Source organism: Capronia coronata (assembly GCF_000585585.1).
Source record: "Capronia coronata CBS 617.96 chromosome Unknown acBCG-supercont1.1, whole genome shotgun sequence".
NCBI classification, from domain to species: domain Eukaryota; kingdom Fungi; phylum Ascomycota; class Eurotiomycetes; order Chaetothyriales; family Herpotrichiellaceae; genus Capronia; species Capronia coronata.
In genome coordinates, this window is record NW_006912893.1 from 743,194 (window position 1) to 757,835 (window position 14,642).

The window sequence follows — 14,642 nt, forward strand, 5'->3', positions numbered from 1 at the left end:
AGTGCCTTGCATGTGCAGGGCGATAGCCGAGTCATGGCAAGCAGAAAGACCAACATTTTCTTCTAGAAGCTGTTGCCATGACCTATGTCCCTCTACCTTTTCGTTTTCGTACGGCCGTTGTCAGTAGGTGATACAGGAAGCACAGGACTATGAAGACTACATTGCCATCTTGATCAGGCTCCGGAGCCAGATTCTGACAAGCAATACTGTGACAGTAACCGGCCCAGCCACGCCACCGTGAGGATGTCGCAGAGAACATTTGTCGAACGGCTTCATGACCGGCTCGCTCTCAACGAGCACTCTCGACGACTCTCGCAGCAAAATACCCCCAGCTATGTTCATACGCCAGCTGGGAGTGCCGACTGCTCCCAGAGTTCGTTTGCTTTTGACTCTTCCCAGGGCGCAAAGGTGACAAGCTTGGATGATATTCAATCCGCTCAATCCAGCGACTGGCCGTCGGACGAGAAATACTACTCGCTATCCATCGACGGGCAGAACCTGCAATGTCCAACTCCAATACTGTGGAAGACTATCCTCCTTCCAACCGCCGTCATCATCTTCCCGATGGCAGCTCTTGTTGCGGGCTTGCTGGCTTTGATCTTGGGCTATCGAGTCAAGTCCGACAACAGTTTGTTTGTCGAGGTATCCAACGCGGAAGCCTTGGGAGACCATGCTGTTGTGCTGGTCAACTACTCAGCTACGAGGATCGTCTTTGTTGCCTCATGGGCATCAACACTTGCTCCCTTGCTTTCGGGATTTATCATGAGCTTGTCCGCCTTCCAACTTGCCCTGGCCATGTATCGTTCCTCTTCCGGGACCGACCAGCATGCGCTGCCGACGCCTTATCAATACAGTCTTCTGGTGGGTCTATGCTTGGCCTCGACAGGACGGTTGAGGAGATACTTTTCCTACTCAAGCAGCGATGGAGTCATCGTCCCTCCAATCCTCCGCCGGGCCGCTCGAACCCTGACTTTGTCTCTTGTCCTTGCCGTTGTCGTCTTCGGGGCCGACACTGCCCTGCATTACACCACCAGCACCATCAACTTCGACCGAATCTCTGTCTCGTCAGACGTGCACAACTACGGGCGTGGACTGTCGTCCGAGTGTCTGGCCCTTGACCGTTCAGCCAACTATGGCCTGCCATGCTCACGCAATGCAGAGCTCGCTGGAGAGGATTACGATGCCTATGTGGCCGGCCAAAACGAGGTCTTCTTCTTGCAACATGGAACATCCAATGAATCTGAGATCCGGCTCGTGCCCAATCCGACATCCCCCAAGGAGAATGTGGCTCTTCTTCTACCGCAGAGTGATCATCTTTCACCCTTTCGTGACTTCCAAACACAAACTGCAGGCGTGATCACCACCTGTGCGCCTATCAGCTCCGAGTGCCAATGGAAGTCATGGGGTCCTTCAGAAAGCTACAGCCAATTCAATTGTAGCAATGCATTCTGGGGCGTCTTGGGCAAAGCAGCAAACATAACCAACACAGGGGCCTTGATCAGCGACATAGACGTCCCACCGTTGGGATTCAAGCCAGGTGCTGCACTACAGTATGGCTTCTACATGGATGAAGATCTCAGCAAGCCGTATGACAGCCAGGGCAACTTGGGGCCGTTCATGACGGACAACGAGCTCATCAATCCCGTCTACCTGGGCATTGCGGGCCGGTTTGCCACGACGTCGCAACGGGCCGGCGTCAACATGTCCGCTGACCCAGGAATGTACAAGGGGCCGACTTCGACAATCGACTTCGTCCTGCGCTGCGAATATACCACGTACCTGGCCGACTACAGCCGGGTGAACTCGACAGCCAAGATCAACACGCTCACAAAATCACCGAACGGTACGCTGGCCGAGATATACCACGGCTATGACCTCGTCGGCAGTGTCAATGCATTTGACAACGAGCTCCAGGACATGATTCTACAAGCAGCACTGGCGTCTGATGCGGGCGAACTGGCCGCCACGTTTGCCAGTAGCTACTCAACGCGTGTCATGAGCGTCATCGGCCCGTTTCTGTCCAGGCGCGCCAACGTCCGCGAACAGACCCGAACGCCTTTACTCGTGGCCAAAGTCCCCAAAGCTCCGCTCGCCATCCTCGCCGCATGCTGTCTGGCTTATGTCTTGTTCGGGGTCACGGCCGCGGTTTGTGCCCACCGAGCGTTGAGTCGGGTTGACGTACGTGATCTGGCCTCCCAGTTCAGCCTGCCGGCATTGGGATTACATGCATTCCGCGACCACGCCACGGACCAGGCTGCTTGTGAGATCGATGGTGCCGGACATAGGCTGTTTGAAGAGTCCAATATCAAGACAGAGACGATGAGGGTTGCTGTCGAGGGCGGGCCGAGGTCTGGATACTCGTTGAAGAGTCTGGTTTGAAGAAAGCCACAATCAGCCGAGAGAGCCGAGCGCTGCAGGAGATGTTGACCAGCCCTTCCAGACCAACACTGACATCGTCAAAGGATGGTCTCGCAGGCGAGCCCTCTTATGGACCTTGTCTGCAGGATGATCTGATGCCCGTTAGTTGCAGAATTGCAAATATGTCAGTGCCTCAATGGGTGCGAAGAGAAGGTGTCACTTTCTTGAACCCCGGCACAGAGTCACAGACTCGCCATAGACCAAGAAAAAGATTAGATCAATAGATCAATCACCATTTCCCTCCGTACCTATGTATACGTCAAGCCACCTTACAAAATAAGTGGCGTCGCATAAATGATACAGGTGTCTACCTGGTAGGTAAGCAGTCCAGAGGGTTGATACAGTAGGCGTTCTCCTTCAACGTAGGTGTACCGCCTCCTAAATGTTTGATATGCCAGTGTGCAAGTCGGTCATGATTCATTGCCCACCTCGGACTCATGCCCGTCATGCTGCCATTTCTACTCCGTTTCGAGCAAAAGACCAGACTGGCTTTGTCTCTTGGGCCGTCCGAAGCAGTGATGGAAAGCAGATTGAATAAGTTCGTAGTGGTAGAAACAAGCAGTATAGAACCTAGATACCTATCTATCTATCTATATCATCTCAGCCTTGTCAACCAACTTACCTGCCAGAGGTAGCTGCCACGATTTACCCAGTATATAAACATAACATAGCTGCCCACTCCCCATGACTCCTGGCTGGCCAGTACAAGAAATCCATCGATGATGACTCTGTAACCTGTTTTCTCTATCCTCTACTCTTCTCTTCTCCTCTGCTCTTCTCTTGTCTTCTAGATCAAGATCAAAATCAAGCTCAATGCACCACAACTCTCTTCGTCCCCGTAAGAATCGGCACGCCCAGCGCCACCCGGTTCAGACCCTCCTTCTTGACCCCCAAAACGCCCATCCTTGCTGCAGCACCGAGGCCCAACATGACCTGGTCCCGCTCCCACAGGCCCGACCCATCAATGACTCTGAAACTCTGCTTGAGACAACGCTGTTCTGTTTGCCCTAGAGTTAAAATTCCAGCTGAGTCAAGCTGGTCATCACTGCCACCACCAGCAACACTGCCACCATCACCACTGGCAAGAACAGCAACAATATTCAACACAATCTCAAACGTCCTGGAGTCGGTGTTGAATATGATCTCTTCGCCGCGCTGTAGGCCGTTCACTAGATCCATGGTGACGAAACTGTCGAAGATGGTCAGATTGATTCCCGCGAGGACGGAGACTGGGTGGCCTGTTGATGTTTGAGTCACGAGCGTCACGGCGTCGTCGTATTGAGTGGGAAGAGTGGCGGATTGGGGAGGATTCTGATCTACTTCTGCATCTGCATCTGCATCTGCTCTGCCTTCATCTTCGTCGATCCCAGTTTTGGATTTGGCTTCGTTTTCGTCGCTCTCACTACTCGCCCCCGCCGCCGCCGCTGCTCCCGATCCAGGCGTATAGCAGCACACAGCTTGGATGTTGGCCGGACAACTGGCTTCGCAGTAGCATGGACAGTCGAGCAATGGACTCTGACCTGCACTGGGGATGTTGGGACGACCACCGACATTTGAACGAGGTTTCGGGTTCGGGTGAGGTTTCGCATTGTTGTCGAAAAGGGGTTTTTGATTGTTCTGGTTCTGACTTGGAGGAGGAGTAGTGTCATCACGCCAACCACTGTTCTTGTTGTTGTTGTCGTTGTTGCCATCCTCGGGATCAGGACCCGGTTTGGCAACTCCAGAACCAGGCGTGACGCAGCATATCGCCTGGATGTTCGGAGGACAGCTGGCTTCGCAGTGGCATGGACAGCCGAGCAGAGGTTGCGGGAGACCGAAGAGGTCGTGTCCGGTTCCAGCACCGCTGGTGGCTCCGCTGCTGGTGCCGTGGTTGGCCGGTGTTAGACTTGTCTGTTTTGGTGGCTCTGCTTGTACTTGTGCGTCTGCTTGTGAAGCAGGAGGCGTTGAACCACTACTTCCATCATCGGGAGCTGGTTTCGCTGCCCCGGAACCCGGTGTGACGCAGCAGATCGCTTGGATATTTGCAGGACAACTAGCTTCACAATGACATGGACATCCGAGCAGTGGTAGAGGTTGCGGCGAATCAGGCTCGCTGCCCTGGTCGTCGGCGGGATTTGGATCAATCTGTTCTGGCGGCTGTACTTTCGCTGGAGAGGTCGAGTTGCCGCCATCACCACCACCATCATCGGGAGCTGGTTTCCCTGCCCCAGAACCTGGCGTGACACAGCAGATCGCTTGGATGTTTGCAGGACAACTGGCTTCGCAGTGGCAGGGACATCCGAGCAATGGCAATGGCGGTGGTGGACCGAACGGGGCATTTCCTGGTGATGTCTCGCTACCTTGCTTCGGCGTCTTCCCTTCTGCCATGCAGGGAGACGAAGACGAACTGGTCTCGCTGACCGTACAGCAAATCGGGTCACAGCCAGGTGCACAGCTAAGACATCTCTCCGAGCAAAGTGCCTCTGGGGTTGCGGGTAGAAGACCGTTCAGCACGTCGGCCCATTTGTACATTTGGTCGAGAACATGCCCTGTTGCAGATGCAGCGCCGTTGCAGCCACTGGCACTGGCACTGGGGACAGGCTTCGGGTTCTGAGGGTAGTCACCGAGCAGAGAACGATATTTCTGGATCTGATCCAGATCGAGGGGCCCGCCACCCACGATGTTGGCAACGACGACGACTTGTTGAGTGGCATTGCCATTGCTGGCGGGATGTCTTTCTGCTAAGACAGATGTCGAGAAGATCAAAGCCGCCGTAGTGACCTTGAGGAGACTCGCTGGTCCCATTGTTGTTTCCTCCAAAGAATGTCCAATCTGCAAGACTCAGGAGTGGAATGCCAAAAAAAAATTGTATTATTGAGAAGGCTGAAGCGATGAAGGGGCGGACGAGAACTCTGAACACCTACCTACCTCGCTGATGGACATTGTTGGAGGCTTTATACTGAACGCCCTGGATTTCCATCTCGTCCATTGCCATCTGGTAGTAGTATACCGGCCAACCGAAAAGAAAACAAGCCTTGCGAAGACAGCGAAGCTTCAGACCGCTCCGGGACGCGGCACGCCTATCTGTGCATGACCGCAGTCCGCAGGAGACTCGAAAATGATTACCACCGGACCGGACAGGAGCTGAAAGTGATGAATGCTGGAGAGACAGACTTGTACACAACGGGCTGTGCTGAGGACATGGGGACACCGAATGCCGGTCTCTCCGCGAGACAGACCGCAGTTGCTGTCGGCGTTGTCGGTGAACAACTCTGTAGAAAAGAACGATGGCCCCGTAGCCCCTCCAGGGTTCAAGTCGTGGAAGTCGGGCGAATAACTCTCGTCCATGGCGCTCAGGTCGTAGTTCGTAAATGCTCGCAGAACCATAATTAGGGGGCCGGGTAAGGCGACCAGTACTAGTATACCGGGGATATGGTAGTCATCATCCAGATGTTGTAGCAGGGGATTTCGTGGCCTGCATGTCAATAGGTTCAGCTGTGCTCGGTCAACGTCGTAAAGGTCGACTCGATCACCCTGGGCCGGACCATGGGTTGGTATCAATTGGTTATACCGAGAATAAATCGGTGACAATGACATGCTCAGCCCGGTCGAAGTCGCTCAGGCCGGCTGTTTGCAGTGTGGTCGGGGGGTAGGGTTCAAGTTCAAGTTGGGGCCAAGGGGCTGGACTCAGCCGCCTTCAGGGGTTGACAGCCTTGCCAATCAGAATCCCGCCTGGTTGTTGCTGCGGAAAATAACACCATCAGAATCTTTTGAATTCGCTCGATGTTACGCTGTTGATCAGAACTCATCCAGGAGCCACGAACCTTACAATCGAAGAACGCCTTATCAGAACGCAATGGCCGGTTCGCTCGTGACTGGCCTCAAATGTAACAACGACGCGTGTGTGCTTCCTAACAGAGACGGTTAGTCATCGGAGAGCCATTCGTTCGTGGGTAGCTGCACTTCCCGTTTGAATCCAGTAAGTGGCCGCCAGAGATGAAAGAAGCGACAAGACCTCCTCCGAGTATGGCGGCGTCACGTCATGGGAGGCATCGACAGCCTCGGTCGGGTGAGTATGACATGCAGTAGTCAAGGAGCAATGGAAGCTCATGAAATTGAACAAGATCATCCCCTCGAAGGAACGGCATCTCTTCAAGGGGGCAACACCAACCACCAGCTTATATCTGGATATGCCCATAGACACCTGTGCTCTTGTCAGTTCAACGTGTTCATCTGTATATGCATACCTACCGAAGTTTCAGCAAAGATATGCAGGCGGAGGAGCATGGAGATCGGAGTCTATACGATGTGCGCAACATTAGAATCAAAATGGAACCAAGCACATCGCCGAACACTGGACCTGGCCGGACTGGCCTTGGGTTTGTTTGGAAATATGATATTCAGTGCTTGTTCGAATGAGCTTTTCCTGCTGGTTGAGAAACGCGTCTGCGCTGGCCTCGTCATCGCCGGCCTGCGATCGTTGCAGCATAGAAACCTGCCATGTGTGATATGCCGAGCTATCAGAAACCTCTCAGGTTTGTTGTTTGCCTGCCCCAGATCTCATTGCCATCGTTTCCCAAAACTCGCCAACTGTCGCATATCCCCATGGACGCGGATGAAAAACGCATTGCATCGAAGGTGAAGACATTTCGCATGCTCTTCTTCTGTACCACTGCCGTGTCGGCTCAATCCCATAAGCTAGATGATGGATTGTTCCGTTGTCGAGCATGATCGAGGCAGTGGATGTAAGGAGAGCTGTCATCTAGCCGACGGTGGCAGCTCGGATGAAGCGGTCCGAATTAGCACGCAAAAGTCTGCCGTTACGTAGACGGTGTGCCTTGTAGTATTGGGTCGCAGTGGTGCAATCCTCGTCCAGGATGGTTTCCTTGGATGTCAACGGAACCTCCCAGTTCTCTGCCTTGAGAGTGTTGCAAGATGTCCACATGGCCAAGCCAATGGTAAGGCAGAAAAAGCCAACCAAAGCGAAGAACGGCATATGCTGATCAATGAACTCGAGGCTCCGTGACGCTATAGCATGGCAAAGCGATCTTAATCCACCAGTGACGCTTGAGATCTTGCCGTGGTATTCTGTGGCTAAGGACATAAGTTCCTCAAGAAAGACTGCAAGATCGTTAGCATTTCTCCTGGGACTGAGCAGTTTGACTTACCATAGGTGGCCATCACACTGTATGAATACTTGCGAGGCGTCCAAAAGTAGAGCACCATAGTCAATGTTGCAAAGAATACCAAGAGTTTCAGATGGAGGTGTTCGGCGAATTGAGAGGGGATTGACAACATGGCAGAAATAGTGGTCAACACCGAGGATGCTTTCTCAACTTGGGCCAATGCTTGGTTGACTTTATCGAGCTTGCAAGAGACCCGTCCTGCAACAAGGCTGGCACTGTCGAGTTCTGATGCCAATGACGCTGTCGAACCTTTGATGTCTTCTCCTAGAACCAAGCTGGCTTTCTGAGCTTCAGTCAACTCCTTGCTGAGTGCCAGATGGCTTTCGACGCCTGTCAATTGAAGGGCTTGTGCAACGAGAACCTGATTCAACTGGGCCTTGACGCGTTGGAACAGCTCATTGAGATCCTGCTGCTGGTTAGCTTGTTTATTTTGGTCATGAGTAGTAAACTTACTTGAGCAATTTCGTTAGCCTGTAGCTCACTCAGAACCTCCGTGGTAGCCAGCGCAAGGGCATGAACGCTATGCATGTCTTTGGCCTGAGCCGCCGCAGCCTCGGCATGGTTCTTTGCAGTGGCTTCGATGATGTTGGCCAAGGAGCTTCGCAAGTTTCCAAAATCAGTCAAAACGTGTCCGAGAACCTGATATTGTCAGTCATGCCTTCACTTTTGTCTAATGAAGAAGCTCACCTCTTGTGTACGGCCGATATCTGAGCCGGTCTTTGCGACAGATTGTTGGAAGCCCCGAGAGACCTCATCCAAGCCTTCTTTAGCAACGTTCATGGCGCGACGCAACGCTCCCAGTTCAATCTTGTGCTGTTCCTTGAGTTCAACTTTGTATTTCTGCTGGAGCTGGTTCACGAGCCGAGCTTCTTCTTCTTGCTGCTTCATGAAACCTTGCCACTGAGACCGAGCTGACAGCAGAGCGTCACGAAACTCAGGAATGAGCTCAGCCAGCTTGCCGTAGGATCGAAGTGCTTCCAATCTTGTCGCCTCAAGTGATCCGGCTTGACACAAGGTGTTGGCATCTTGTCGGTTGTTGCTATAGCTTGTCCAGTAGTAATGTTCGCCCATAAGAGCTTCCAGACAGGTAGACAAAAGCTTGCCGCTGACGACCTCGATTCCCTGGTCAGAGCGGCGTGGAACAGACACGACAGACTCGCATGAGGCAGGAATCGCTGCGCGGCCTTCACCAGTCTCACAGACAGCAACTCTGACTGCGTAGACAGATTTGCCCCGCTCCAAGAGCTCATGCTTGCCCTGCTCTTCAGCGAGGTCTTTTCCAACAGCTTTGCAAGTGATCAGCAATTGAGCTGCGGCGGATTGATGACAGGTAGACCGAGTAGCGAGGTTGTCAATGACGACCATGGCCTTCTTGAGGACCGGGTCTTGGTTGGGGTCTCTGAAAGCGAGTAGATCGGTGAGGTTTGGCTGAAGGTCATCGTTGGCTTTACGCATGCCAATCCAGGCCAAATCGGCTACAGCAGTTAGAGCTGGCTCACAAGATCCTCGTAGAAGCTTACCTTTCAGGAATGACTTGGCTTGCGCAACGTCAGCAAGGAGGAGATTGACGAGGATGAGGAAGCTCAGAAGGGTCAGGACTCGAGAAGCCCCGGCGAAACCCATGTTGTCGATCTGAGGCCTCAGGCCGCTCAACTCGAAGGCGCAGAGAGCAACGATAAAGGATATGGTATCGCAGAGGACGGGATATGAATGAAAGCAAGCTGTAGCCGTAGGAGAGTTTCTCGAAGGCAGATCGACTCAACTCTTTGTGTAGAAAGAAGAAAGAAAGCAAGTTACCTTTTTGTAGAGACGGGAAGAGTATAAATGGTGGTGTAGCTGGTGAACAGGGAAGCGCAAGACCAGTTCCCGCAACTGAACGACATCACCGTCGACCTAGATCCGGAACCTCAAAGAACAGTGCGGATATAGAACTTACTGAGTGAGCGCAGGTGAGAGAAGCGCGGGTGACAAGATGGACGGGGGTTGAATAGGAACAGAGTCAAGTTGTGGCAGGAAGATTGTCAGTTGCGTCGCTGCAGAAGGAGAATTTGCAGCTTCATTCGTCGCATTTCACAATCTCAATTCCTCAATCACAACCGTCACCGCGTCTGTCACCCACTGGCATTGTGTTCCTTGATACTCCAATATCACCTAAGGTGATGAGCAGATTCACTGACAATGATTAGGAGCCGCCAAAGCTTTCCTCTGCAGCAGAAGATGTTGAGTTGAGCTCTCGTTCCTACTCGAGCCGCTTCGGATTCCTCCCTCGAATCCTCGATACCCTGCTGTGATTCTGCACGTTCAAGCTTGCATTTGCACTTCAACTCAGCATATACCCAGGGGTCCATCAGCGAGCCAGTCATTATGCGGGTGAGGCCCACCCGGCCACGAAGGACTGGGAGGGCTCAGAATGTTTCAAGAAGGCCCAAAAAGGTCCAAAAAGGCACAGGAGGACGACAACGTAACAATGGGAGTAGCATTGGACACGAACATGATTGCTGCGATCCAGGATGCCGCCGATGAGGAATTGTCTGCCTGTATGACTATTGACACGCCCGGGTCTCTCCAACTCCTGCCCTCCTCTGATGCTCAATCCTTCCCAGCGCTTGGTACTCTCTCGCTCAAAAAGATGCCACTCACAGGGGACGTGGACAAGGCTTTGAGGAGATCTGGACCAGGACAGTTTTTGCATTCTTCCCGTCCCACCTACATATGATCAGAATGTATGGCCGAACGCCCCCAAGCTCAGAGGTTCCTTGAACCACCAAACCATCTGAGAACGAGCGGCAGGAGGCAGGGTTCAGGATCACAACCCGGGTAGAGGAACGCAGGGGACATTGGAAAAGACTGCTGTATCAGAGTCGTTGGGAAGACTGTTCCTGCCTTGGAAGCTCCTTATCAACAACTGGTCCGCCAGGCCGCCATACCTGATATGACGCGACAGCTAGACCGCGCAGAGAACGACGAGTCAATCCCAACGATAGATGAAGAAGGCGCAAACCAACCCAGTCTCTCCCATTGCAATAAGAGTGAAGCAGGATTGGGCAGCAGACACGGGCAGGCATGGGTATGACCTCCAATAACTATGGCAGGTGTTTCTTCATCGCGCCTCTATACAAGGGTTGCTCATGCTTAAGCCCAGCGATACTCCCCGTTCCCTTTAAATCGCCTGGCTCATTGAAGATGCCGTGTACCGTGCGCGGCCAGTTATTTCTGACTACAAGGAGTTCAACGGAGTGATGACAGCTTCGTAGGAGATGGATATCTCGCTCCAAATCCCAGCCTTGCACGTGACTGTCTAAGCCAAACCGCATCGGGACAGCTGCGGACTTGAACAAATTGTTGTGCCGTACAAACTCCTTGACGAGGAGGATACAAGACCAGATTTGCGACTGGAGGGAAACGAGCGATCAGAATTGCGAGCAACATCGATCACCAGGCTCGAAGCCGATTTGGAAAGATCTCCAGCAAACTCGAACACAATCCCTCCTCCTCAACATGGCCTGTACCGGCCTACAACCCTCTCTGCGCCAGCTCGTCCGCGATGCAGGCCGCACACGAGAAGTGCCATCGTTCCTCGTCCCAGCTTTCTCACAGCGCGTGGCTTGCAGACACAATTCGACAGCCGTCCAAGCTCCCCAGTCGCGAATCGGTCGAACGCCGGTCACCATTCCGCCGGAGGTGTCGTTACGATTTTATGATTTACCCAAATTCAATGCGCGGAGTAGGAATCCAGACACAGCCACCAGTGCGCTGGAGGTCAAGGGCCCATTAGGTATGAAGCGACTGCAAGACGCTGGAGGAAACAATAGCTGATGGAGGATAGGACAACTGACCGTGCCGATCCCACCGTATTTGAAAGCCGAACACGACGAATTCGCCGGCAAACTCAACATTAGCGTCAATGATGCGGCAGAGAAGCACCAGCGATCAATGTGGGGTGAGTCTACACACAATACACAATACCCACTTAGGTGTTGGACGACCTCTGTCGAGCGAGCCGTTACTGACGCTGTTTTTCTCGACTACAGGCACCATGCGCGCTCTAGTACAAAACTCCGTGTCAGGAGTCTCGGAGGGCCACCTCTGCATCTTGCGTCTCGTGGGCGTGGGATACCGTGCGACCGTCGAGGACTCGGCCACCACGAAGAGACCTACATACCCGGGTCAGAAGTTTGTCAACTTGAAGCTGGGATATGCGCATCCGGTCGAGATGCCAGTGCCGAAGGGAGTCAAGGCCAGCGTGCCGCAACCGACGCGGATCCTGCTGGAGGGCTGTGATAAGCAGGCCATTATGCAGTTCGCGGCCGAGATTCGCCGATGGAGGAAGCCGGAGCCGTATAAGGGCAAGGGAATCTTTGTCAATGACGAGACGATACGGCTGAAGGCCAAGAAGATCAAATAGTGAAATCAATCGCCGGCGGGGAAACCCATGGGTGCAGAAACATCATAGTGGTCTTGTTTGTGGGCTTCGGCTGTGTATCAATCATCAGTCGATGGTAAATCTATATCCTGTCATAACCCTGTTATCCTCGCTGTCGAACTTTTGCCCGTTCCCAATCCACACCTTTGACTGCCGAGTCTTCTCGTACGGTCCCCTGCTAGTAGCTTCAACATCCTTTGGCCGTCTATTTGCTGTTCAAGACCTCCTGGACCGCTTTAAGGACCTGGGCATGGACATTTGCCGGCGCGGCAATGACGCCCTTGTTCTCCGTCAGCGTCCTGCCCAGGCCAAAGTTGAGTCTGTTGCCCGCGACATCAGTGACCTGGCCACCGGCCTCGCGCACGATCAGATCGCCAGCGGCATGGTCCCAGATTTTCTCAATGTAGTCCTTGCGCACGGGTAGACGAAGATAGAGGTCGCCGGCGCCGCGAGCCACGGAGCCATATTTGGCCTGACTGTCCATCTGGACGGGTTTGCGCGTGATGCCGAGCTTCTCGGCAATGAGAGCGTTGTCGCCCTTGGAGCTGTGGCCGGGCTCAACGCTCTCGCACATGACGGCCTCGCTGACATCGGAGATCTTGCTGACGTGGATCGGCCGCACCCCAGTGCTGTCGGTGCTGGCTCCACGACGCGTGAGCGGCTGCGACGTCGCGCCCTGGCCCAGCACGGCGGAAAACAATACACCTTTCCCTTCAGCGTCGCTGGCGGCCGCGCCCATGTCTTCGGTCAACGGCTCGCGGTCGTCGATGGGCAGATTCGGACACCCCAGCACGCCGACTTTGACGTCCCCGTCCACAATCAGCGCCAGACACACGGCGTACTGCCCGCCGCGGAGGAAGCCTTTGGTGCCGTCGATGGGGTCGAGAGCCCAAATGCGTCCCTTGTTCCCGCCAGCGCTGTTGCCCATGTCGATGATGTCGAGCATTTCGGCCTCCGACCGGATCGGCCCGCCGAGCAGGGCGTCGCTTTCCGGGTCGTCGAGTTTCACATCCTTGACTAGATTCCAGATCGTGGACGAGAGATCCTTCTGCTCGCGCAGCGACGATGCTTCTTCCTCGCCCACCACTTCGTCCGAGGGGAAGTTGTGCTTAATCGCGGCGATGATGAGTGCTTGCGCGCCAAAGTCGCCGATCGTCACGGGCGACTTGTCGTCTTTGGATACTGTTCCTTTCGCTTTTTCATGGAACACCGCTTTGGTGAGGATTGCGGCGCGCGCAACCGCTAGCTGCGCTACTTGAAGTTCTTTTTCGTACGCCATGTTGGGAATGAGTTGCTGGTGGATAGGGGCGACGAAGTTGTGGCTGTTCAGGTTGGGAGGACTGGATGCTACAGATCTGATGCCAAGGCCGGAGATGATGCTGCCAGTGGTGGGGTGGAAATGCGAGAGGAGCCCAGCAAGTCGAGGCAAGGTTGACGACGGCGGGCGAAGACTGGGGAGAGCGGCCAGGATGATGGCGATGATCACGATGCTGATTGTGCAGAAGAGTCCAAATAAGAGACTGCGGCGGCCGAGGTCGTTGGAACTGCGCAGGGCGGCTTTCATCAAGTTGAGGCTTCCAAGTTACGACGGCTTGAACTCACCGCCTGTGCGTGTCAAGAGTAGACACAAAAAGAATAATGGGGCGGTTGAGTTGGAGTCCGAAGAGTCGACTCCCTCTGCAATCCCAGTCCAGATCCATATGCTACATGTATCAGAGACCTGACCTGCCAAGCTTACAGAGTCCAAGTCCACTGCAGTACCAGTTGGGCTGCAATCGACGACCGGTTTCTTCCACCATCGCGGTGAACAGAGAACACCTACCTGAGAATGTCTATGCCACTTGGGCCTGTAGGAGACACTGGATAACGTTTATGAGAGAAACAACCTTTATCTGAGGATGCCACCATTCCTATTCAATTCCTGCTGCTGCTGGACCTATAGAGCACTAACTCTGTAGAGGACTGTTGGTGATCACGCCATCCCCAGAACAAGTCCATAGCCATGCGGCCGTCGACAGTCCGGGGCTTGTTAGGGACCTATTCTATAAACAGATCAAGAGAGACGATCCTACCTGTCTGTGTATGCCTTGGTCTTCATCCAGACTGGGCCGAATGCCGACTGAATGGGATGCCACTGCAGTTCGAACCAGGGATCACCTAGTTGCTGGTCGTTGTCGCTTGGCCCCTACTCAGTGTGACCCTTGTGTTTACAGGAGAAGACGGTCCAGTATCGAAACTACAGCGTTAGCCCACGGTCAACGTGTTCCTTTGACGTTGCGAAAGGAAGCAGGGTCTCCCTTCTACTGGAGCCATGAATGCTGAGAGAAGCAGAGTAGACAACCTTGCAGTTTGCCTCAATCAATCAGCTTATCCTTCCACACTGACCAGGCAGAATCATATTCGCGGGACTGCTGCTCCCTGGTACCGGAGATTAGACTTCCGTCAGGCTCTTGTTCTGACCGCTTGGACTCTTGTATCAAGTGGATGACAGTGTTGGCCGGCAGTGGTTGTTCGTCCGCATGGGCATGCGGTCTTCAGCTCTTCAAGATGCATCGGTCGCCAAACAGCATCGCACCTCCCGAACATAAAGGGTCACGGCAGCAGGATTCTCGGGCGTGTACTGTCATTGTGCTCCC

The 14,642-nt window shown here is 53.8% G+C and overlaps 5 protein-coding genes across 5 annotated transcripts; 2 read left to right on the forward strand and 3 right to left on the reverse strand.

Moving 5' to 3' along the window:
* Window positions 1–243: 243 nt before the first annotated feature.
* On the forward strand, window positions 244–2,379 carry A1O1_00278 (uncharacterized protein; the record flags this gene model as incomplete). Its single annotated transcript, XM_007721198.1, has 1 exon — window positions 244–2,379. The coding sequence occupies one exon, from the start codon at window positions 244–246 to the stop codon at window positions 2,377–2,379; it is 2,136 nt and encodes a 711-aa protein (XP_007719388.1).
* Window positions 2,380–3,228: 849 nt separating this feature from the next.
* A1O1_00279 (uncharacterized protein) lies at window positions 3,229–5,202 on the reverse strand (the record flags this gene model as incomplete). Its single annotated transcript, XM_007721199.1, has 1 exon — window positions 3,229–5,202. One exon carries the CDS (start codon window positions 5,200–5,202, stop codon window positions 3,229–3,231), a length of 1,974 nt encoding a protein of 657 aa, XP_007719389.1.
* A 1,957-nt stretch (window positions 5,203–7,159) lies between these two features.
* On the reverse strand, window positions 7,160–9,206 carry A1O1_00280 (uncharacterized protein; the record flags this gene model as incomplete). The annotated part of the gene is made up of 5 exons (XM_007721200.1): window positions 7,160–7,518; window positions 7,566–7,989; window positions 8,037–8,222; window positions 8,271–9,058; window positions 9,104–9,206. 5 exons carry the CDS (start codon window positions 9,204–9,206, stop codon window positions 7,160–7,162), a joined length of 1,860 nt encoding a protein of 619 aa, XP_007719390.1.
* A 1,875-nt stretch (window positions 9,207–11,081) lies between these two features.
* A1O1_00281 (uncharacterized protein) lies at window positions 11,082–11,988 on the forward strand (the record flags this gene model as incomplete). Its single annotated transcript, XM_007721201.1, has 3 exons — window positions 11,082–11,358; window positions 11,410–11,523; window positions 11,615–11,988. The coding sequence occupies 3 exons, from the start codon at window positions 11,082–11,084 to the stop codon at window positions 11,986–11,988; spliced, it is 765 nt and encodes a 254-aa protein (XP_007719391.1).
* A 223-nt stretch (window positions 11,989–12,211) lies between these two features.
* A1O1_00282 (3'(2'),5'-bisphosphate nucleotidase) lies at window positions 12,212–13,285 on the reverse strand (the record flags this gene model as incomplete). Its single annotated transcript, XM_007721202.1, has 1 exon — window positions 12,212–13,285. The coding sequence occupies one exon, from the start codon at window positions 13,283–13,285 to the stop codon at window positions 12,212–12,214; it is 1,074 nt and encodes a 357-aa protein (XP_007719392.1).
* Between the last annotated feature and the right edge of the window lie 1,357 nt (window positions 13,286–14,642).